This window comes from Phalacrocorax carbo, chromosome 7, assembly GCF_963921805.1.
Source record: "Phalacrocorax carbo chromosome 7, bPhaCar2.1, whole genome shotgun sequence".
NCBI classification, from domain to species: Eukaryota; Metazoa; Chordata; class Aves; order Suliformes; family Phalacrocoracidae; genus Phalacrocorax; species Phalacrocorax carbo.
The window spans coordinates 10,914,368-10,939,637 of NC_087519.1; the positions used below are offsets into that span (position 1 = coordinate 10,914,368).

General features: G+C 35.3%; 1 protein-coding gene across 1 annotated transcript in view; it reads right to left on the reverse strand.

Moving 5' to 3' along the window:
• EFL1 (elongation factor like GTPase 1) overlaps nucleotides 1–25,270 on the reverse strand; it is an 82,447-nt gene that overhangs the window by 45,760 nt on the left and 11,417 nt on the right. Inside the window, exons 11-15 of the mRNA XM_064456288.1 lie at nucleotides 24,833–24,955; nucleotides 22,113–22,212; nucleotides 11,074–11,225; nucleotides 10,243–10,421; nucleotides 9,422–9,557 (exon numbers count right to left, since the gene is read on the reverse strand). Of these exons, the coding sequence (XP_064312358.1) occupies nucleotides 9,422–9,557; nucleotides 10,243–10,421; nucleotides 11,074–11,225; nucleotides 22,113–22,212; nucleotides 24,833–24,955 (690 nt within the window). The remainder of the gene's footprint in view (nucleotides 1–9,421; nucleotides 9,558–10,242; nucleotides 10,422–11,073; nucleotides 11,226–22,112; nucleotides 22,213–24,832; nucleotides 24,956–25,270) is intronic.

A 25,270-nucleotide genomic window follows, 5' to 3' on the forward strand; every position in this document is an offset into this window, starting at 1 on the left:
AGTTACATTTTTTAGTTATCTGCCCTGAAGTATACTATGACTTGATACTGTGACAAATACCTACATTTTACATCTACCTTTTAGTGCATGAATTGACTACCTTTGCAATGAAGCTGAAAGGCTTAATTCATCTGACAGAAATTGAACTTTACCTGACCAGAACAGCTAAAGGAATAGCCAGCTGACTAAAAGTATACACTTATTTTCAAAAATGTCACTATCTGATTCAAGTACACCATCACAGTAGCATGAGAGATGTATTTTCCATAAATAACACTGCAAAACTTAAAATGCTTTAAGAATAAAACTTTTCTGCATTGGTAATTGCACACATTCCTAAACGGATTTTATTTATGGTGTCCTTTTTATGTCTGAATTGCTATACATGAATTTACATGTAATAAGGCATAGATTTTCAAACTCATTTGTGGTTAAAGTGATTATTTGGTATCAATTCCTGAAATCACAGTGCATGTTCTCAGTTTGAATTTTAGAAAACCCACAGCCATATTATACAATGGAAGTGTTCCTTTAAAACAGCTTTCTGAAAGTTTGACTTCTACAGTTAGTTCTACTAACTTCTGCAAAGGGAATTCTCCAGCGTGTTTAATCCAGAAGTAGGAAAACAGGCCTAATACCATTTTGTATGGAGGGATAAAAGGTTCAATTATACAATCTAAATACAGATCCTTGTTAAATCAAGTAATTTACACCTCTGTTGAAAATGGAACCTTAAACACTAATTCCTCAAGTTGGGCATGCTTGCTGAATCTCTCAGCCATTTACTCTAGTGCCCCAGTGTCCAAGTTCATCCCTGGAACAAAGTTTCCTACTTCTTCATACTATATTTCACAGCAGCACTAACAGGCACGATAGTCTTACAAATGGAATTCTGACAACTTTGAGTACAAAACTAAAGTCACTTTGGTTCATCTATCATAGATCCTCGTTTAGTAATGGATACTAACGTCTCTGTAGAGATTTTCAACCAATCAAGGCAAGTTAGATGACTCTCATTAGAACTGCATCCTAAGAAAGGAGAGAGCATACAGCTATACTATAAACTGCCGCCTACTAAAGAACACTGACATTCTAGTTTTAAAGAGGCCACTGGATTAAAAAAAAAATACAAAACACAAAACACAAAAGCATGCTCCAAGTAATTTTTATAAGCAGACTGAGGGAGGGTATAGTTTTCAGGCTTTTCAAATGAAAACATGAGGTAATTTCCCAAACTCATCTGTGATGTACCTCAGTATGCTGGAAAACATCCCAAACGCAACATTACAAATGTGAGCTCAGCCAATCAACTGGAAACTTCACCTTAAGACTTCTATTACCATTGTACTTCGGTGATACTAACTACTTTAACACTCTTGCTCTCTTACAGTATTGGAAAATAAATAAGAGGTTCATTAGCCAAGTAATAAATATGGCTATTTCTGTAGATAACTGTTCTCCCTTTATTTATACATGGACATACTCAGTTTCATAGTGGGAGAGACTAAAAATAATATATCGATGCTGACTAAAGAAAGTAACTGAAATACTGGGGAAAATCCCTATCCTCTCATTTTAAAGAGACTTGAAAATCACACCCAACCCAGTACTCACACAGAAGATTTGGAAATTTTGGAGATAAGCCAGCTAGTGTCTGGGACTTAAACCCACAGACAGTTTGTTACTGAAAGGCTGAATAACATCTGCCCAGAGGCAATGACTACATAAGTCAATTCTCCACCCTTTCACAAGGAAAAGGAGTCAGTCTCCTGTAACACTGGCCCTGAATTCTGATCAATGTATATTAGTGTAATAATAGGCATCTAATAAATTTGAAGTCCCAAGGCCAAAAATCACTTCTTTCTGAAGCAACAACAGGGGTGATAAACAGAGACGACTGCCTGCACCTCAAACCCTCTCCCCAGTCTATTTCTAAATCTTTTCTATTAAGTAGCTGCAGAGCATGTGCCTGCTGCTGCGCTGTGAGTTTCTTTAAGCAGCAACGGTATGAAATTGTCTTGATTCTTGTTAGTCCCACTGCTACCCACAAGCATATAAGTAGCAACAACAAACACCAACAAGTCTGGGCAGTTTTCCTTCTGGTACTATTTGGGGAAACGTCAAGCATCAGCAAGTATCTGTCTGCATACAAACCCCAAAGAATCAGGAGCGCTTGCGTCACATTTGGAAGACTATTTAGAAATCTAATTTTCATTTACATGAAATCTCATATTTTACAGATATTATAATAACTAAAAGTTGCTTTAAAACTGATACAGAATGTTCCACTGCATTCTGTCCTTTCCTTAAAAACTTAATTATTTGAATTTTTTGACATTATAATCCAACAGTAGTCAAGAGCAAACTTAAAGGCATTTTTGACCAGATGAATATATTATGACTTTAGCTTAAATAATCTTGTGCAGCTCAATTTTTAAATTTGATTTAAAAAAACCCTTGTGTTCCAGTGGCAAGACTAATCACATTTTTAAGATCTCATAATAAACTCCTGAAAATTAGTGCAGAAAACATTCCAGAAGCACTAGAGAATTTAGAAGTGGTTTTCTTCAGAGAGAATTACTACACTTATGATTTCCGTTTATAGTCTTAAGAAGCTACAGTCAGAAAAATAGAAAAAATATAGCTATTCAAAAAGCAATTTAAATTATTCAGTGTGAATTAAAAAACCACCCAACCTAAAAAGGCTTTAATAAGAAAATTATTAACCATTCAAAGTATTCTTCCCCAAAAAAACTTAGCAGGAGTCAATAAAGACACATGTCAGTGCTATACCTCTGGCTTAAGACATGTCATATTTTTGACTCTACAGTGATATGTCAGTATTGATTTGAAAAGAAGGTAATGAATCACTTATTTCTTTTGCTATGAACTTTGTCAAGTCAAATCCCCTGAAATGGAATCACTAATAAAACAGCAGAAATGGTAAGGCAAACAGGGTAAAGGAATTTGATCAGATGATCAGCAAAATACACTTCTAACTACATTTGATACTAGTTCATTAGCTGCACACCATGTTAAGTTACACTGCCCAATAAGCAATACAAATTACTCAGCCGGCTTGTCAGAACCACACACAGCAAAGAACAGTAACTGCAAAGGGACTAAGTCCACTACAGCAAAAACAGAGTTAAGAAAATGGCTTCAGTTTCCAGCACTGAAAGAGGTCAAAGAACAGATTAACTCTTACGTCTTTAGCTCAAAGAAACAACCTGAACATATTTAAATTTTTCAACAGTTTAACTATTCATAAAACATTAATTGGGTAGGAAATTAATATAGATAAAATGATGTCAGGTAAACTCGACAGTTCAGAGAGATAAAACATCATTCAGTAGCAAAATCCATTCAATTACATACCGTTCCTGAATAATGCTGGACTACTATAAACTAGTTAAAAATGCAAGGTTGTTTTATTGGGGTTATAAGATGGCAGTTAGCAATAAAAATTGTAAGTATTCCAAAACTGAAGACAAAGGTATGAGTTTTCTTTGTTTCATTCACTATTTTCAGTTTTTCAGCTAATTTCAGCAACATTCTTGAGAAAGACTGCCCTCCTGTGTTCACTGATCATAGCATGCTGAGATGACAGCCCATGCAGCTGGAATCACTTCAATTCAAGCTGGCTGGTGTGTGGTTTTTGTTTTTTTTTTAAATAATCACATTACTGATTCAGAGAGTGAAATTAGCCCACCAAATGTTTGCACAGAAATAAAAGGCTGGTGCAACAGCAGGACTGTTCCTAGGGCTTTCACAGAAGGTGGTAATGCTTGCTAGTTGGCATCAGTCCTAGAAAGCCATTCTGGGCCTTTAAAATGGCATCACTGCTTGCAGCTGCTCTTTGCTCTTAACAGAGGCTGCTTATTAAAAGCTCCTAAATTGTTCACTGAAGCCCTAAAGGAATAAAATGCTTGTTAGACACCTTGTAATGAGGTTAGCTATACTACTTCATACCAGCTCTTCATGCTAGTGTATGGCACCTAGCTTCAGAAAGGTACAAACAAAAAAAAATCCTGAAGTATGAATGTGTAATCACCTACATTTCCCATATCACATTGTTTACATGTCAAGAATCCTGTAAGTGCTTTATAAATAATTAAGGCATGAAGAACACTGTATGGGAGAACAAGCATTTTAGAAATGGAAATACCAAGGTACACAGCAGTCTGTCATGTAAGAACTCAGTTCATAGTAAGCTGGCAACACAAATGATTTCTAGATTCCTGCTTTTAACGTCATCATTTGGCAAGTTAAAGAAATAAATGCTCTTAATCTGGTAGAACACTTGATATTCACATAGCTAACTGCATTTGAAAACATTCAGGAAATCACCTAGCCTCCTGTGAGCATTACACTAAAGCACTACAAATGGAGTGGTAAGGGAAAAGCTTTGCGTTTGACAGTATTCAACAAAACACAAAAAGCACTTAAATATAGGCAGCTTTAAGAAAAATCTGGTTTTTGTATGCTAGCAAACACAAGACTATCGTTGTGGTACTTGTGGATAAAAAGCAGTATACGTGTCAATTTTAAGATGCATGTTATTCTAAACTCGTGTATGCACATGCATGAGTGTGCCTGCGCAACATTCCTTGAGATAAATTTTATTCCAGTTAACAAAAATATATTACTTCATGTTCCTTCAATTGTTTATTCAGAAAAAGATGACAGTGAGCCAAGTTTAAAAACAAAAAACCCCAAAAACCAAAAAAACCCCAAAACAAACTCAAAACATTATTCACTTACACAAGTACCTGAACCAGTGTTTTCAGAAACATGTTCCTTGGTTTTTACATCAGCATAGGCTTAAATTACTTAGAAATAAGAATCAATAGCCAGTATGGGAATCCTAGGCCTTTCATCTGTGCATATCATCATCACAAAAAAACACGATGTCTTTTTGCCTATTTAAAATACATTTTTACACTACCTCCAACAACTGTTTTCGTTACTAAAACCCCCCTTTTTGCATAGAACAAAAAAGGCATTTTGCCTTTAATTACAGGACAGCAACATCACCTCCTGGTGAAGAAGCAACATTTTTTCATTCATGAAATGACATAATAAATACTGCTTCCCCACAGCTTTTATTAATTAAAAAAATTGAAAAGAAAAATTGTATATGTTAGCGTTAATTTTCCTATTTGTGTACCTGCATTATCAGTCTCTACAAGTTTATTAAACAATACCTAACACTACTTGGCAAACAGAAGAACTTACATACAACATCCAAATTAAATCAATTAACATTTCATGACTGGACCATTTACAGTTCTCCTTTTTGTAAGACAAACTAAGCCCTAATAAGAGCAGCTCTGGTAACTGAACTAGAGATCAATGGATTTTATGCTACAGCCAGGGGTTCAATTCCTGCCAAATACAACACGTCTGAAGAAGATGCTTGCATGGTAGCAGGGATGGGCAAGCGTCCCAGCAAGAACTCAATCAACTCAAGCAGCTAAACACATCTGGATAGCCAGATAATTGTTTACATCAAGTTTGTTTCTCCAGTATATTTTTGTAGTAGCAAAGGAGGACAAATTTTTAAAGAGAGTAGGGCAATTACAGTAGCTTCTTATTTGCATAGCACTAGATTATGCAAACACAGGTCAGTGTTAATTATACTGTCACTAAGAACGTGCAATGATACATCAGTCAAGCAGTCTTTGGAATTTAATATTCAAGTACTGCTGTTCTCCTTAAAGACACAGGAGGACAGTATTTTCAAAACAGCACATAAACTTGCATCCAAGGTCTATGATACAACGTTTTCTTTCCAATGGATACTCAGGTAGCTTTCAAAAGGTGAGCACAAAATGTGCCTGAGATGTGTTGGAATCAAAAGATCTCAACTGATTTTGAGATACAGATTTAGGTCCCATACATAATTGCCACATTTAATGTTTGCAAGCACAGAGTACTTCTATATTTGGAATTCAAGCATGATTTTGATATACAGTTAAAATTTACAAAACAGATAACACAGTTTCTGTTAAGATAATGAGGCGTCAGCCCAACTGCAAGACAGGTAAAGCCGGTACAGAAGTTCACGTGGCCCTTAAGAGAGGACAGAGCGATACCGAGAAGGCTAGCACTGCAATATGGACAAGCAGGTGGACCATTTGCAAGACAAGGGTCTCACTGCCAGGACTCTCAGAGCTGATGACCACAGGCAGGTTCAAATTCAGCAACTGCGTACGATTCAAAAGGCCTGTGACATGATACAGAAAAATAAGCCATTCTTGAAACAGTGCATCGAGATAAATGATTTATTTTTGGATCAACTTTTTTCCAAGTTAAACCTCAAGGTACTTTTCATGGCCCATTCCAATGACTGTCATGTTTTTCATTCAGCAGTTTCAACTACATACAAGTGTCATTTGGAACCTGAGAGCACATACCTAATATAGTATAACTGTATCTGCTTAGATTCTCCTCCTGCAAGGTCTCTGCTGAATCAAAGTAGTCCAAAGTAGAACCTAGTAGCACCAGTTACCAAGCATAGTTTCCTGTCTGGTGGCACAGGACCTCTAACAGATGCGCAGGGGGGAAAAAAGGCAAAATATAAGACAGAACTCTCTCCTCAGAAGGCGTTTTGTTCACATACTCCTGTTTAGTTCTCAGAGTGGAGAAACCAATTGTGCTTCTAAATTACAGATTCTACAAACCAGGTGGTTTTGCCAGAGACAAGAATTTTACTGTTTTCATAGACTATTCTGACAAATAATTTTTAAAAGAACATTTATTACAGAGACTTTATTATCCGTGGTCCCCAAGAACCTTCTCATTTGTTTTAAATCATATTTCACCTCCTACTCAAGGACTACAAGAAAAGTATAGTAGTTGCAAAGATTGTAAAGAAGAAAAATTGTGAATTATAAACAACTATGCTGAAGAAGGCAGTATTTTGTGTTTGCCGTTACTTGAAAATGACATACTGCTTAAAGGCTTTTGACAAATACTTTTGACAACACATTTGAGTTGTAAACTTGCAATATAAATTCACTAATGCAAAGCAGTCTCTCTCTCCTAACTTCCATGAACTCAGAATACCAGAAAATACCTTTCTGAAGCTTACCAGAATGGCTGTGCATAGCAGATAGCAACATAGCATTGCTTTTTCAGCTGGATGTTCTTCAGTTCTTTTTGTGACAGCTTTGTAGTTCAAATACAGCATGCTTCATTACCTTTTCCTCTTATATTTTCTCAGCTTTTTAGCAATTAAAAGGAGATTAGTATTTTAAGGAAATAGTAACACAAGGAACAAGGGATGAAATCTTTTCATCTTCAGTAAAACAATCCATATATCAAGCCATGTCTTTGACCATTAAACCTTTGCATAAGCCAGTATAAAGAATAAAAAGGCTGCTCACTAGGACCAAGCAGATTCTTCCTTGTACAAAAACAACCTATAAATAATAGCAAGAAAAAAACAACCAAAAAAAAAAACCCAAAACACACAAACCCTGAAGAAAAAAAAAATAAATGTCAAAATCCTCACACCACAAGTTTGAAAGGGGAAATAGGCAGTCCTGATTAACTGTGCATTCCTTATGGCAATAATTTAATTATACAGAGTAAAACTACAGAGCTTTCAGAAAAGCTCCCTTAATTTACTAGATAATCTACAAGCCATTTCCTTATATGGCTGGAGAGAAATCACTGTTTGTATGCTTTAAAGCTGCAAGATAAATGGCCTTTGAAATTGAAATCATTGTTACTAACTAGAATAATAGAAGTCTTGCATCACCATTATTACAGATTCCTTTCATATAAATGTATTGCATTTTCTCCTGAGTGTGGTAAATCATCATCAAATCAATAAAGGTGTTCATTGAATTTATGCAAATTAACAATGCAGCTTTAGAGGGAAATGGGAGAAAAATGAACAAGAAGGTATTAGGGCTTTTAGTTTTAAAAACTCTTTAAAACTACATCAAATTAAAAAATACATATATACTTGAGCTTGTATGTTCTAGCTTGACAAAACAGGTTTTCATTTTAGTATATAAACAGACTATGATCTGGTAAAAAGCTCTGACAATTCTAAGTATTCTAATTCTAATGAATACTTCGAAATATGACAAATCTTGTGTCACCATTTAGAACTTTCATATTACTCAAATAATATGCTTTCCTCTATGGAAAAGCTACACACCACTGAAGAGTAGCTTTCACCAGTAGAAACTACTCACAACTTTTTGTTAGAATTAATTGGTTACAAAAGCATTTCTTGAAATTTGGTCCAACTCTTAACATTAAAGACATAATACAAGTCTCACAATATATTTTTCTCTGCAGGAGGCAGTTCCAGAAGTATTTATTATTTGGCAAGCACGAAGACAATATCTGTTCACTTCTACTGCAGAGTGGGTTTGTGGTTTTTTTTCCAAACTCTTAATCAGGTTTTGAAGTAAACAGACCATATACTTAATACATTTTGGTAGTGAAAATGGTCAACTTGGGCATCAGACTAGAATGAGATATAATTCAGAATTTTAAAATATTAAGCTTCTAAATAAAACTAATTCACCAGGCTGCTTATGTTCTGAACACCAGGCCCATGCAAAAAGTGACCAGCATGGTTAATGGCCTAGATTAACAAAATACTACACTGACAGTTCACCTGTTTTCAATTTATGGCATATTTACCCTATATTGACTATAAATTTCTAAAAATCAGACAATAGACATGAAAAATATCTTATCTTTTACTGTAATTCATGTATTTTCATTCACACAATGAAAAAATAGAGAACCAAATAATTTTTTAAGTTTACAGTTTCTAAATTCTAAACACTACTTTTGATATTAAAAAAAGACAAATGAAGGACAAAACAAGCAAAGAACACTATTCATACTCTAGAGCAAAGCAAAAGGAGCATAACAGTGATTAGGATGACTTGTCACTTAGAAGCTTGCCTGTGGAGAAAGCACAAAATATTCCACAGCCTTAGAAGAAATAATTTTTAGCACCACAGTTCAAGCAGACCCATAAATAAAACTAGTATAATCTGTACGACTAGAGAAGTCATATTACAGAATTCCTACTGTTGGGAAATTATTACAAATAATAATTGCAATTTATAAAATATGAGACCTTGGTGCTGCCTTTGGCAATTCGAGGCAGCGATGATTACCTGGCAATACTCCAACCTGAAGATAACAGGCTAATATAATTCCTAGTTTTCTACTATTCATACATCTTTTCCCTCCTCACAATTCAAAGTTCACAGAAATCACAGTTTAATTAGAGTGCCTTCATTCTTCTGCAAGCACAACATACCTAAAACAGTCATATATTTAAGTTTTCTTATTATTAATCACTTCAAAACAATTTCAGTGTATTTTGGATGATATAAGGATTCGAGCTCTAGGAAATTAAATACTAGTTACATCTTACCCAGAACATTTCCTGCAGGTACTTCTTCAAGATCTTCAAGTTCTCTTCCCATTAGCAAGTAGAGATTCTCCAATGTACAGCAAGTCATGTGAGGAACTAATGGCAGATCATTTGTAGCAGAACACTGGGATGACAGCTACGCAGAGTAAAACAGCCAGTGTTGGGTATTTATCACTTAGTACTGATAAAAACTTCTTCCTCAGAACCTCCTTGCATTCCAAAGTTAAGAAAAACATTCTAAAGCATTTTAATTTCAGAAGTTAGATAATAAAAACCAACATATACTTGAAGACATTTTTCCCCTTCCAAAAATCCAATCTTGTGGCGAACAAGCAAACATTACCAAGAAAATAAAAATAATGCTTTCTTTGGTAATTTTTAGGTGTGTACTACTCCTAGCTCACTTTTTATTGTCACTGATAAAACAAATGTTTTAAAGTAAATTCATAAGTAATGAACTCCTATGATCACAATCTCAAAACATTTAACATCATTTTTTTTCTACACTATTACCCACTTTCCCGTTCCCCAAAAGCATTGTTTTTTCCTTCATAAGTTTTCTTCATAAATCGAAGCATGCACATACTGGATTTATTGTTAGCTAATACAGCACTGTACTTAAACTATTTTGGAAACATTAAGGTTTATAATGAGTTTATAGACACAATCAGCTATTACTACAATTACCTAAATTACTTCGATACTTTTTAGAATTTTTGACTTGCACTTTAATTTTATCTTTTGAGTGAGCAACGTATAAGAAGTCATCAGTGTTTCAAAAGAATTCCAAGTTATGGTAGCAGTTCACTGTCACCACTTACCTTATGCAAAGACTCAGCAGGATCATATTTTGGTCCTAAAACAAAGATCTTTTGCCCTCTTTGCACAATGCCACTGAACACTCTAGCAAAAGCAATGAAAGACTCCTTGTTGTCTGCTTCCTGTTTCACTGCCTTTGCGTTCACGATCTCTACTTGACCAGTGAGCTGTTGCTCTTCACCTAATCAAAGTCAGAAAAATATATGAAGTATAAAAACCTCATCATCTGAAGAAAAAGAAAATAATCGAATAGATATTATCCTATGACACCTGGCAACACATTAAAAGACTGAAAGAATGCCCAATTTTAACTCATAATCCAGTCCTGTTGCTCATACACTGCTTTTGTACCAATTACTTAAGCTGTTTGTTTGTTTTGCTTTGTTTTGGTTTTTTTTTGTTTTAATGACACAGTTACTCTCATAAAATCTTTAAATTAAAGTTATATTGGCATAAAGTATGCTAGTAACAAGTCCATAAGAAGGTTCTAGCAGTAAGCTAAACAAAGCTGAATCACCACACCTTTCTACATAGAGTAAAAATTATTTTTCAGCAGAGCATCTCCTTCAAGCATCATCTATCTTCACTGACTCAAAGTACTGAGACCAAGCATATTTTCAGGCTATAGGAACAGGTATCCATGGCACTATTACAGCATTTATGAACTATCAGTTTTCTTACAAATACCTCCTCACTCTCCATTCAGTTCCATCTATTGAACTGGTTGGACTGGCACATGGATGATTCTTTGTAAGGTACACAGCCCCTTGACAACACCTAGACACTACTATTAAACATCCTCTGAGATAAATAGGTAGCAGAGCATTATATACCTTTTGTATCACCAGTGTTCTCAGCTACTTCAGATGAATTATCACTTTGGGGCTTTTCTGACAGTTCCTTTCCTTGATTTGCTGCCAATTTTTCTGCATGCCTTCGTTTCGCAAGTTCACGACGATGGGCTATTTCTTCTTGAGTTAAAGGCCTATGTTGTATTTTAAAACATTAGTATTTGGAAATGTAATTTATTTAAAAAAGTAAATCACAATAATTAGAATACTATATTTGGCACAAGTAAAAAATTACACAGAATGCCTTTTTTTGCCACGATACTATATATTTTAAGTCAGCTAAAATCAGCAAACTTTTCCTCTACCATGTCTAGGAGGAGGCCGCCATGTTTTATTTTGTTAAAACAAGTGAAGTTTCTCCCACTAATGTGTGAATTTTCACGTTTTCAGAAAAGATCCAAGACAGTTTTCAAAATTGCTTTTTACACCATGTCCAGTATGTTATCCTGAGGTAGAATGACAGCTAACACTAAGCATATAGTGTACTAATCTAAGCTTATCTATACCAAGATAGTCAGAAAAAACTACCAGGCTTTTCTTCCAAATACATAGGGATCAAATACTGTAATTTTAAATTACCTGTGGTATATTTTTTTATTTTAAGGTAGTGTTTCCAGCAAGTGTTCAAATGCAGGGAAAACTGTTTGCTCTCAGTAGCTACCTTTTCATAAAATGAATACCTTCATAAAGGACTTAAAATTATTTTTTCTTGTTATCTCATTTTTAATATACTGATGCAATTTCTATCTACTCACTGGTAAACCCAGCCTTAAAACAAAGTGCTTTAATGTAAGATTTAAAGCAATAAACAATAAAAATCAAAGAATGACTTTATGATTCTTATATAAGGCAATATAAACAGACTTGTTTTTAAACGCAACTCTTTTCAAGAATTTTAAATAGCAAAGTGAGTTACACACATATGAAATCTAACAGCACTGCCTGAAATTGTCCATTTGATTTTAAAATCTGGCCCTAAATAAAAATCTGTGATACGAGGTTATCTTCTAATTGAATGAAGTCCAAACAAGGAAATTAATTTCAGATACTAGTCATCATCTCTTTCCAACTCCTCCTCTGTTTCTATTAATTTACCACATAAAAGAGCTGAACCTGTGATCCCGCTATAATCATTACAGATACTCTTAAGAATAATCTATTTTGTTTTGTGATTTCAATATCGACAATTGCTCATGTAACATGCCATCAGGTGCCTACATTAAAAAATAGTCTTTATCACCACCACTTAAAAGCAGGAAAAAAAAAATTAAGTTATGCAGATATAATTTTTTTCATGGAACTAGAATGCTTTCAATTTTGTTTTTCTTTTTACAGTGGGAGCAATGTAAATATATATTGCTTTCCAGCATTTATAGATAATTTATTTCCAAAATAATAACCAATGCATTTTTATATTATATGAGTACTCTTAACGGAGTTCCAATTCAAGAGAAGAAACAAAAGAATTCTCTCTATCATAAAACATGCGTTTGTGCAACACAACTGGACAAACGAATCACAAAGTCTTAGATCCTGACTTTGACTCAGGAAGGCAAACATAATCCCGCAGCAAAACCCCATCTACATGATGTGTCCTTATGCCTGCATTTGCTCATATGATGGAGGCAAGCACAATGGTTCTTAGCATTAAGATGGTTTAGGATTTTCTCAATCATATCAAGCACACAGTCTGATGAACGGAGCATTAAAACAGAAGTGCCCTATTAGTACGTTTAGCTTATTTAGTAGCTTTGGACAAGTAACTTCCTCTCTTCAATTTCCATACTTAGAAAAACAGTTTAAGATTTCCTGAATAGCAGTAGTAGAAATGAATGATAAGAGGAATAAAACAGTGGGAAGCACCCAAGCAGTAATTTTTCTTTACAGGCCAGGTATATAAATACAATCTCTACAGAAAAAAAAAAAAAAAGGCAACAAACAAAACCCAAACAAACAGAGTTAATGACATCCCTGTATCAACTATTCCACACTCTCAAATAGGGAAACGACCCATCACCTCAGGGTCAAAGTTTTTACATGTAGCCAGTACAGACACTTACTGAACACTTACTCTGCCCTTAACTGAATTAATTAGGGGCAGAAAGCCCTGAACAGTCTACGTGGCTGAGACCAACTCACTGCCAGTAAGATTTTTTTTTTTTTTAAATAGCATAGTATGGACGCTTTTCTGCACACAACACATTTTGAAGGAGACTTAATTTAAAAAAAAAAAAGAGACCTTTCATTTTCATCAAAATTCTTAGAACTTGAGGAAATCACTTTGAATATAGTTATCATGCTGACCTTGAATCCAAATGTTCAGCTCGAAAGAGTAAATTAAAAATCTCCCTAAAAATTACCTGCAAGGCCCCCAAGATACACTGTCAGAATTTAAAGCACAGACTTTCAGAACTCAGAACGTGGGACAGACATATTACATGTCATAGAAAAGGCAAAAGACAAAATTGTCACTACAACCTTCTCAGCAATTTCTTTTTTCTTTTAAAAAAATCATCTCTTAATCATTGTGAACAGAATTAATACGTATCTCAAATTTCAGATAGTGTGGTATTTTTGTTTGGTTTGTTTATTTTATTGCAAAAGAGAGTGAGGCTTAACAATACAAAATGCAAAGCAGATGGTGGAACTGAGAACTTTTTTATGATGATTTTTTTTTCCTGAAGGCAGCTGTTCAAAGATATTTAAGGGTTTGGAATGCCTGAAAAATTCCCAGAGGAGTGAGATTGATAGGGAAAGTACAGATGAGACAGCCAAGGGTGTCATAAATGCAGTCTATACATGATAGCATAGTATACACGAGGACATATGTATGCATTCCAACAGATTTTATTGTCCAAAAATACTTTTCATTCATATAAATAATCCTGAGTGTTAAAGAAAAAAGTTTGTTTGCTTTTTTCCCCTTTACATGGTATTTTTAAATTTAGATGTCAGATAGCCCTAATCACAAATGTTAAAGGTACCTTAAAATTCAGAATGCCCTGATGAAAGTTTTAATACTTATAAGCACAGTTAATTATATTCTCAATTTGATAAGAAGCAGATTGAGTGTGGGTGGGACTTTAGCTAGTAGGTACAACCTAGACTCCCATCCTGGTTTCTGTCAGCGTCAATTTCTATAAAATTAGTCACTCCCGGTAGTACCATTAGAAACCACAAAAAGATAATGTTGTCAAATAAATCCTTATATAGAATTGTAACACACTCAAGTAGAACACAGAACAAGATTAATGCACATAAGGCACTGGATCTGCAACAAAACCAGTTTCAAATTATACCCTGGTTTATTCAATTTCTCCAGTTGGCAAAACCAATCCGAAGGGAAATCAGTTTTGAACAAATGCTGCCCAAACCAGAAGATTCTCTCCTCTTCTTCCCTCCCCTTTTTTTCACTGTGTAAGGAAGGATCTACAGCCTCATAATATTGGCAGAAAAAAACGGGACCATGCAATCACACAAAAAAAAGTAAATGAAAATTCTGGAGAAGAAAGAAAAAGAGAGATTCCCTACCTCCAGCAAGATGCTACAGCATCCAGACACCATACATGTGAACCAGGCACAAGTAACAGAGCTGACATAGATGGGTAACCACATTATTACTAACTCATCTGAACCTCAACCATGTGGTAAACAAATGCTATGGAACTAATAATGTGGAAAAGAGTATAATATATTACCATTCAGTAGATTATTGATTAAATGAATCAGATTTCAGGTAATGTAAGCAAGCTACTGCCAGCTGCTTCTTTATTCCCACATTGCCCTGGGATAACACGTTTAGTTCAAACTCAACGACAACTAAACTACTTCATGCAATCAATGCTCTGAACATGATAGCTTTTCTTCCCTTCCCTGTTATCAGAGAGAGACTTAATTCCAAAACATTTCAAAAATTCATAGCGAATAATCAAGACAAAAAACCCAAACATAAACTGGCCTCTGATTATTAAAGTGTATAATTTTTTTTAACCTTCAGACCATTTTAAAATGGAAATATCACAGTCAGAAATTCAACTCATTTCCAAAATATTGATACTACCGTGAACAAGAGGCTGTGATGCATCTCCCATGCCAATAACAATGTTTTTGAAGTGGCTGAACATACTTTTTCTCCATACAGTTTTTTAATAATTTAAGTGAACTCATGGACATGTGCTTGACTTCATGAAACTAAGGGGGTAATTTCTGTTAACATCTTGAAATCCAAGTTATGTATAGAGAATCTTCTGGATTATTCATGACTCTAGCCTTCAGAATTAAGTTCTAGTTAAAACATTGGCTGCTGATCTGCTCACCAACTGGCAAAGACTTCTGACAACAGCATCCCTAAGGACAGGTCTCTCAAGTGCAGCTTGTTTGCTACAATTCAGCAAAGAATATGTCCAGTGGTCTTCCTAATCCTTCTGAAGTTCATTAATTTCTGGATTAAACTGCTTAATGTCTACAGAATTATTTCCATTCACAAACTAATGCACACCTACTAGGATTATTTCCTATCTTTTCTATTGCAACTGGAAGTACTAAGCAATTCATGGTAAAACTAAGCATGTATACACAAAACGAACAACTGAAAATCATCCAAATTAGAATTTATGTAACATTTTATGTAACAAGCTTACAGGGCTCCTGCAAAGGGGAATACTATATAACTGTTTTGTATTATATCATATAGTGATTATCATTTGTTTTGAGATACGTAAACTAAGATACCAAGTTGTCATACGCTGCCTTGAAAAAGTCTTGACTGATACACTGACCTTTGATTTATTACGTATACTAAATGTGCAGTAAAGATGAAACTTGAAGTAAAAGCTTTTCTTTCTTAAACTTACAATTACACAAACTAAATTATGTTGAGACATTCAAACTTAATCCACTACTACATATTCCTCTCTCAGATCAGTTCCCAAGATCTTAGCTAGATTCAGATGTACAATGTTACAAAGAAATTTATTTCACAATAACCATAAGTAGGATTTAATTTTTGAAAAGTATATATTGCTCAATTTTATAACTGTGTGCCATCTTCAGATGTTAACCTCTAAATCTGACAAGCTGTTCAGATGACTCATGCCATATTCATTTCTAATGCACTAACTACAATTTAGAACAAACTACTAATGCAAACAGAAGATGATGGATTCAGATCACACTGACGTCACTGAAAGTCATACTGCCTTTAAACATAAAAATTCATTTACTTGCAAGAAGATAGTAATTTCTTACAGAACTTGGACCTTTATAAATGTTCTCTTTTGATCAAGACAATGTAATGTCTTTTGAGCTGAAGGTTGGGAAAAAAAATCACAGGATTTACATTTTTTCCAATATCATTTTTAGGAAACTTTAGAAAGGAAATAGATGAAATACACTACAATCTGTTGGTTTAAGACATGCAAACAAGCTGTACCACAAAACAAAGAAACAACTATCATGATAATTTCATGCAGAATTGTATGGGAAAGTGCCTATTTCAATGTGACACTGAAGGAAAAAAAAAATAATCCTGATTTCAAGCTGATTGAGAATGAAGTACCTTTCATATTATAATACCCTTACCATTTTCCTCCAGATAAGTTTTACATCTTGTAGTGCAGTCATGAAATATAATTTTAGTACATCAGGTTATTTGGTCAAGAGACTTTATTACCACTGAAACGTTGAAATGGAATTTATTTACATTATTCAGCAGGACCGTAAGAATGATGGTAAAGTAACGTAAATGGTTTGCCTCCTATTGCTGACATTGCATCACATCACTGTGACATTTATACAGAAAGCTCTACGAAGTTAGCAGAGGATTTCATCATAACAAACATGCGATATCCAATTTACATTTTCTCAGTATTTTATATTATATACAAATAGAAACAGCTAAAACTACTTGAAAGGGATTGTAACTAATTACTAAATATTTCTCTGTTACACTGTGTTAGATAAAGACAGAATTCTGAACCCCACAAAGAGCAAACTGGAGCATTTATATTCTGTACCTAAATGCCAAGCTCTACTTTTATTTATACACCTACACTCAACCATTCTGTTTTAGACTGCAATCCAATGTAAAACACTAGTAGAAAGGAGAAAAAGCAACAGCATATGCTGACTGAACACCTAATTCTGCACACAGCAATGTCTAAGAATACATAACCACAGGCATCACCAAATAACTGTGGCCTCGTTACATAAAGCAAGGAGCTCCAAAAAAAAGCCAATATGGCCCTGTTTCCTACTGGTTTTCGGTTTTAGATATTTTAGTATCTAAAATGAAGGAGATCACACTACACTCTCTTATCAGGGGTCCTAATTTGTTTGCCTACTTTGCCCAACCACCAATTTTCAGAAAATTTACACCTTTGATTTGGTTGTAATTAGCAAACAATTTCAGAAGTTCAGACAGAAGAAGCTGGAAGAGGAAACACATTTGCACAATTCTCCTTCCTTTAGAAAACCTGATAAAAACTCAGGGACATACGGGTACCATATAAAAGTTGAATTTTAGATCTTTTCAAGAAAGATAAATATAAACTGCCAACATGTTGTAACCTGACCACAAATTGTATTCCCATGTATCCTAGAGTTGTAACAGCTGACAAACTTTGTTATTTAAACAGTAAAAGCAAAAGCATAGCAGTTTTAGTACAGAATCTATTAATTTTTAAAGCCACCTTCTAGGAGATATTAGTTGCCAAAAGCAGTCTCAAGGTAGACTGTTTTAATTAAAAAATTCAATCTTTGTTATCATTTACTGCACACCCTGGACTTAGAAGAGCTTTTTGTTTTTCCCAACCTATGCTTAAAGAGTATTACAAGCAAGATGGCAGAAATAAGGCAAACCACAAAAACTGCAAAGTCAATCTGCAGCTTCTAAGCACTTTACAAAAAGGTAACATTACCCAACACTATCTGACAAAGGAAAGAAAAAGCAGCATGGATCTACTTCCTTTTCCTCTGTGTCTTGGTTTCAGCTGCATTTTTCTTCGTAGTAGCTAGTATGGGACTATGTTTTAGATTTGTGCTGAAAACAGTGTTGATAATGCAGAGATGTTTTCGTTGTTGCTAAGTAGTGCTTATACTCGTCAAGGCCTTTTTCAGCTCCACATGTTCTGCCAGGTGCACAAGAAACTGGGAGGGGATACGGCTGGGACAGCTGACCCCAACTGACCCAAGGATGTTCCACACTATACAGCATCATGCTCAGCATATAAAGCTGGGGTAAGAGGGAAGGGGGAGACGTTCAGAGTTATAGGGTTTGTCTTCCCAAGTAACCGTTACGCATGATGGAGCCCTGTTGTCCTGGAGATGGCTGAATACCTGCCTGCCCATGGGAAGCAGTGAATTAATTCCTTGTTTTGCTTTGCTTGCGCGTGCTGCTTTTGCGCTTTCCCTCTTAAACTGTCTTTATCTCAACCTATGAGTTTCCTCACTTGTACTCTTCTGATTCTCTCCCCCATTCCACCAGGGGGGAGTGAGCGAGCGGCTGCATGGTGCTTAGCTGCTGGCTGGTGCTAAACCACGACAGTCTGGAAAAAGAGTGTAAGTCTTGAAAAAAAAACAAATCTAGATAAAAAATATCAGAGCTTTTACATGCTTCAACATGCTTAAAAATACTTCCTCCCCTACCCACCCAAAGGATGCAAATAACCTAGCAGATGGGTCCAGCAGTCAAACATCAGAACACGCAAGAACATAGTTATGGCTCCTCAAAATTAACACGTAAATGGAACATGGAACATGTATCAATGTTCCTAAATAAGTAAACATGAAACCCCTGTTTATCAACATAGTGTACATATCATTTTTCCTCCCTACGTTCAGGCATTCTTATAGAGCATCCTCATAGAAGGCCAGTTTAAATATTGGATCTCACACACTCCACACAGCCATCGCTCAATTCTGTTAAGCACAATCTTGACTGTGTAACTGTAAATAGCACACGGTGGCCAATATAACTCAAAACACATGCTTCAGAACCACATCTACATGATGCTGTGTTTTTAAAACACTTACATTTTGTTTCACAGAGACAGCTTTCCTTCCTCTTTAAAACTAACCTCCTTTTCTGACTTCTTCAAGAATGCTCACCAGTAGAATATCAACAATTAAAATCACAGAATCACAGGTTGGAAGGGACCTCAGGGATCATCTAGTCCAACCTTTCTAGGAAGAGCGCAGTCTAGACAAGATGGCCCAGCACCCTGTCCAGATGACTCTTAAAGGTGTCCAACGTGGCCGAGCCAACCACTTCCCTGGAGAGTTTATTCCAATGGGTGACTGTCCTCACTGTGCAAAATTTTCCTCTGGTGTCCAATCAGAATCTCCCCAAGAGCAACTTGTGTCCATTCCCCCTTGTCTTCTCCATGTGACTCTGTAAAAAGGGAGTCTCCATCTTCTTTGTAACTACCCCTTAAGTACTGGTACACGGTGATGAGATCCCCTCTAAGCCTCCTTTTCTCAAGGCTGAACAAACCCAGTTCTCCCAGCCTATCCTCATATGGCAGGCTTCCCAGTCCTCTGATCATCTTGGGGGCTCTTCTCTGGACCCCTTCCAGCCTGTCCACATCTTTTTTGTATAGAGGGGACCAGAACTGTACTTCTGTACAGTTATCAAGACATATACACTTAGCTACAGTACTATTTTTCAAAAAATTGAATCCAACTGCCACTCCAAACCAAAACTGTTAATACTACCTAATCGGCAAAATTACACGGTGCTCATAATGACTGTTTGTCTCAAAGAAAAGCAGTCATGTGATTTCATTTTAATACCAGCCAATTAGTAACTAATTGAATAATTTAATACTAAGGCCAGCAAGAAATGCTTTTCACACGAACTATGAAGCAAGACACTATAATCTTTAAATTTGCTGAATAAACAGGGAAAAAGGACATATTGTCTACAGTCTTCATAATATGCCTCAAGTCTCCCAGGAAGAATTCCAGGGCAGTCCTCACTGTTCTGCAATATTATCTCAGAAAGCCTAATTTATCTGAATTTTGTGTGGATTTTTGGACCAGCTCTGCATTACTTGGACTATGAGTCAACTGCAATCCTCCACTCAACTCAGTAAATATCTTGAGGTTTTTCAAACCAGACTGATGATCAGAATTAGATTTGTTACACAACATGTATTGGAGAGCAGAAATGCAATTATAGTTGCGTTCTAAAAACCAATGAAATTGAGAGCAGCACACTTGTTTATTTAGGGAGAAAATACAATCAACAAGTCACAATGTTCTCATTCACGAAAAAAGTAAAAGAAGCTGATCATACACATATTATGAACTGCAATATACGGCAAATTTCTTCAAAATATTCTTTTTCAGTTTGGGGAACTTTTTCTCTCTTTTAAAAGAATAAAAGTTTAATATATGGCTTATAACCACACATGTAAAACAGCTCCCTTTTCAGAAAGAGGGATGACTAAGGAGAACACAAAAAAAGAAAACCATCAAGAAAAATGTAAGATCATTATTGCAGGAGACATGGAAGACCAGTTTATCCATGAGGTAGAGTGCTCATATGCAAATGACACAGAATAATAATTTAAAAACCCAAACAAAAAAAACCACCAACCTAACAAAAAAAAACAGGACTTGCAGTAGCTAGCTTTTCTTTCTTTTCTAATTTTTTACTAAAATCGTGAAAATACATCCAAGACTTTCTGTGTCTGGTGTATGTAAAGGCCACCTTTGCCTCTATGTTACATCCTTATCACATCAAAGAATCTCGATCCTCCCAACAAATGAAAGAACAGTGATAGAACAGCCAGAAAGTGATGGCCTCACTGTAGTCTCCTCTGATAACTACACTATATATCCAGGAAAGCAGACAAAGCAGAAATAGCACTGCTGTGCTACACTGGTACCTGAGCAAAAACTCATTTCCGATATATTTAAGGACAGAACTTGAAGTAAAACTGCACCATCTAGTGTCTAGTCAATCCATAAATGCAGTGCATCTTTTCCCTGAATTCAGACTTAGTGCAAGAGAGATCTTTGGTGGAAGATTCGTAGACAAGCGTGGTAATAAAAAATGGGAAGTAAATCCAGGACATGTGTGAAAAACCTAAGATATCAATAAAGCTTTCAGATACGTACAGCAACAGTACTATTTTTTGCACAAATAATCATTCTAATTTAGTAGAAAGCTTAATATTTTTTATATTACTTCGCTGTACAGTGACAATCCCAGAAAAACATAAAACGGCCAGTTAATACAAAAGTTGACTACTGAAAATGCTTCAGAGGCTTAAAGGGATGAAAGGTTACGATGAACCCCATTATTATAAACTCATCAGCAAAGTGTATTTCTTCTGTAAAGAAGCAGACGGCTTCAGCTAAGAAGTAGCCCGCGTAAGGATGTCGGAGAAATGAAATCAAGAAGGATCTACCCCTCAAAGAAAGTAAGACAGTCATTAAACAACAAAAAGCTGTAACAAAAAAATCTTCCAAACCTCCCAGAAGCAAATATTTTGAAGTGCATTAATGCCTTTCAACTTCACTGCAAAAAGTTAGTCAAGGTTTAGACTAAACCATTTTATTTTGCACTTGCAATGCACTGGGTGATCACTTAGCTATTACACCAGATTTGATGGCAAGTCTTTCTTGGTACAAATGCAAGCTGTTATGATCATGCCAACACAACCTTACTGAAAAACTAAAAAAGCAGTACACCTAAATCCTATTTTCAGCCAAAACTCCCAAAACACCATACAGTGTATGCATTAGGATGATGTATTTGGACAGAAGTACTATTCTCCAACAAATGTGTTTTTTACTCCTCAAATTTGCTAAACCTTCCAGAACTAATACGATCAAACAAATCATCTCTTGAACTTATTCAGAAAATCTCTACTTGCTGAAAAGATTTTATTGCACTTCAAGAATTCATGACTTATTTTCTCAGCTCTAAAACAATTTAGCCACACTTGCGACATAGGTTTTTTTCCTAGAAGTATCTAATGTTGATCAGAAAGTTAAATGTTCCATTTTCTTACCTTGGTTTATTGTGTGGTAATGCCTTTGCCTCAACAGCAAACATTTTGGAAACAAAGACAATAACTGGGGCCGTTCCTTCACTACTGCATTTCATAAAAGCTGAAGAAACATAAAAGGAAGATATTTGCACAATTTTTTCCCAACAGTATGGACAAAACTATGGCTTTCCATTAATTTAGAGGAATTACTGTTTATTTCCTATTTCAATGGATAATATGCTGAAGACAAGTTTTCAGGAAAAGTAGAAAACTACTCCATCCTAACCATTTGATAACACTGCCCATATCTTCAAGTCTATTTCAGAGTAAAATAAAACAAGCAAAATTGTAAAAATACAACTCTTCATAACAAACTACATATACTCCAACTAAACGTATTGTTTTGATATTTAAAGTTGAGTTCATAGCCTGGTTTAGATTAGAATCAAAAACAGAGAGCAGCTCTGCATTAAGACTGAGCTGTTTATTCAGTACGTCAAAGTATTCTTCCTCCTTTCAAACTAAAGGAAGTCCTGCACATGTCCAGATGCTCATGTCTTCACAAAATCGTAACAACTTAACTGCAAGAATGGATATTCCTCAAAGGATGAAAGATCCATAAAAAACACATTCAATACTTCAGAAATTCCCATAAACTATTTTTTTCGTCCAACTTGGAACACATTATCAAATCCAAAACAGGCACAATATCATTCAAAACTTCTAACAACACAGAAAATAAATAGTTTTCTCCTACACTTCCTTTCATCTGATGTATGAGAAGACTATATTGTACACTGCTTAGGCAGACAAAGTGCAAGGCTACTACTAAAAAATCAGCAAGATATTCACTAAATGTGAAGTACACTATTTTTTCATAACCAAGAGCAGTAAGGTCTGAGTTTACAGAGGCAAATTTCTTCTAATTAACCTATACTGATACAGTATTCAATCTGTTTGGAGAATATAATCTTTGTAAATGTTCAGTCAAGGATGAAAATATCAGTTGCCTCACCCCAGGGAACAATTCCTAACAGCCTGTCAGTTTGACATTCACATCTCATCCTAAATTGACGTTTGACATCTCATCCCTTTAAGATTTCTTGAAGGTCTCTTCAAAACATTATTCTATAAACACCTTTCACTACACATACAAAGCTAAGAAATGTTTTTAACTGTTACTAGCTTAAGTGTGGTATCCTCTTGTAATTTTTACTGAACATCTCTTGAAATATTAGAGGACATTTACTACCTTACAACAAAATGGTATTCTGTTACATTCTGTTCAGTTAGAAAGAATGTTTGCAGAACAACAAAATCATATATACATAAAGCCTATTTGTCCCCTACAAACCTACCTGAAAACATCATTTGGGATCATCATTTTCATTTGGGAACATCATTTTCAGAAACACATATGGGTGAAAAACATCACTTGACTTTATACAGAATTTCCCACCTCACAGAGAAGACATAGGAGATTATAGGAGCTTTGCTCACCACTGAACATTACATCCATATCATCAGTTTCAACTTTGATTTTTCAATTGTACTAAATACTTAATTCAGCTTCAGCAGTTCTCATCTGTCTTTCAGGAAAAGAACTCAGTAACAGTTCTCCTTTCCAAGGCATCACAATTTTTCTGAAGGACGCCCATGAACACAGAATTTATGGTTATAAATAATTCAAAGATAGAAAAAGGAATATGAGCATCTTACGAGCTCTCCTGCATCCTGTACACCAAGTTTATTTTCATTACTGCCTATATACAGTTCTTTTACTGTCTATGGCAAACTTAAATCATTGAATGTAGTCTTTCCAGCCCCATCACAATTTTATAGCACAGGACTTGGTGATTCTCAAACTTCCTCTTGCTTACTTTTGCATAGAGACATCCTAATGTCCAACACGATGGCGTGTGAATATACTGCTAAACCATTCTTCAGGAGAAACTCTTAGGGCTGGAAATACTGTCAGGACTGGACATGAAATCCTGATCTCAATGATGTCAATGGCAAAACTTAAACTAACTTCAAAATATCAGGATTTCATATCTTAATTCAGTACTCCAGGTAACAAATTTGTTGCCCTTGAAGTCTTTTGCCTCTTGTTTTTATTTGCTAGTCTTCTACCATTCTGGAATATTACGAAACAATTAAGAAATCAAGTTATATCTTGAGCTATGGAAATTCTTAATGGCCATGATTGTAGTAACAGCTAAGCTACTGCTTACTAAGTTCATTCCAGTGCACAAAATACTTAGCAATAAATTCAACAAAAAATGCTTTTTATTTTAAATTACCAAAAGCTGGTCCTAGTTAATCCACATGCTTGTACAAATTAAATCCAAATTCAAACCCCTACTGGCTAAAAATTCATGATTTTAATACAGAAGTTGGTAAAATAGTAAATTCTCAATTACATGATAACTTCCACTGTTTAGAACTAAAACCAAATATTAACCTCATATCCTTCCAAAATCCCCAGTTTCACAGTCTTAGACTTTACATCACCTGCAGCTTGAGTTGTCTAAAAACCATGAATATATGGGATTGAAGAAAGTGACATGGCATAGTATAATGTCTTTTTTTTGTAGCCATGTATTTGACAAACATCAACAAAGCTATTACAAGTAAAATAATTATAAATTTAAGTAGAGATTACTACACATCTTATGATCCAAAGAGAAACAAAACCAAGACAGAAACAACCTTCATGTCAGTGGGAAGCACCTACTTACCACTTTTCAGTTCCTGAGTTTCTGGTGGCAAAGAATCAAATGTTCTAGCTCCAACACACATCAGCTTTTCCACTCTCTCTGCAGTGATGTCAAGAGGACTGGGAAGTTTATTACACACCATAGCTAGAACACATTGCTAAGGATATACAGGTATATATTTATATTTCCTTACTGAATGCAAGTAAAAGGAAGACAAATGCTTTCAACATTTTTTCTTTTAAATCAACCTCATGCACTAAATGCCAGCAACAACAGACAGCTATAACCCAGCTCTGTCTGTTACAGTGCATACAGCTCCTGCTCCAGTCAGGAATGATTTCTAGCATTTACTCAAGGGCAGAATGGAGAGTTAAGTAGGGGTGGCTTACCCAATGTGCCCATGTTCCCATGTACCTGATGGGAACCTAAGAATAGCACAACCAGGGCAGGATTTTAGAA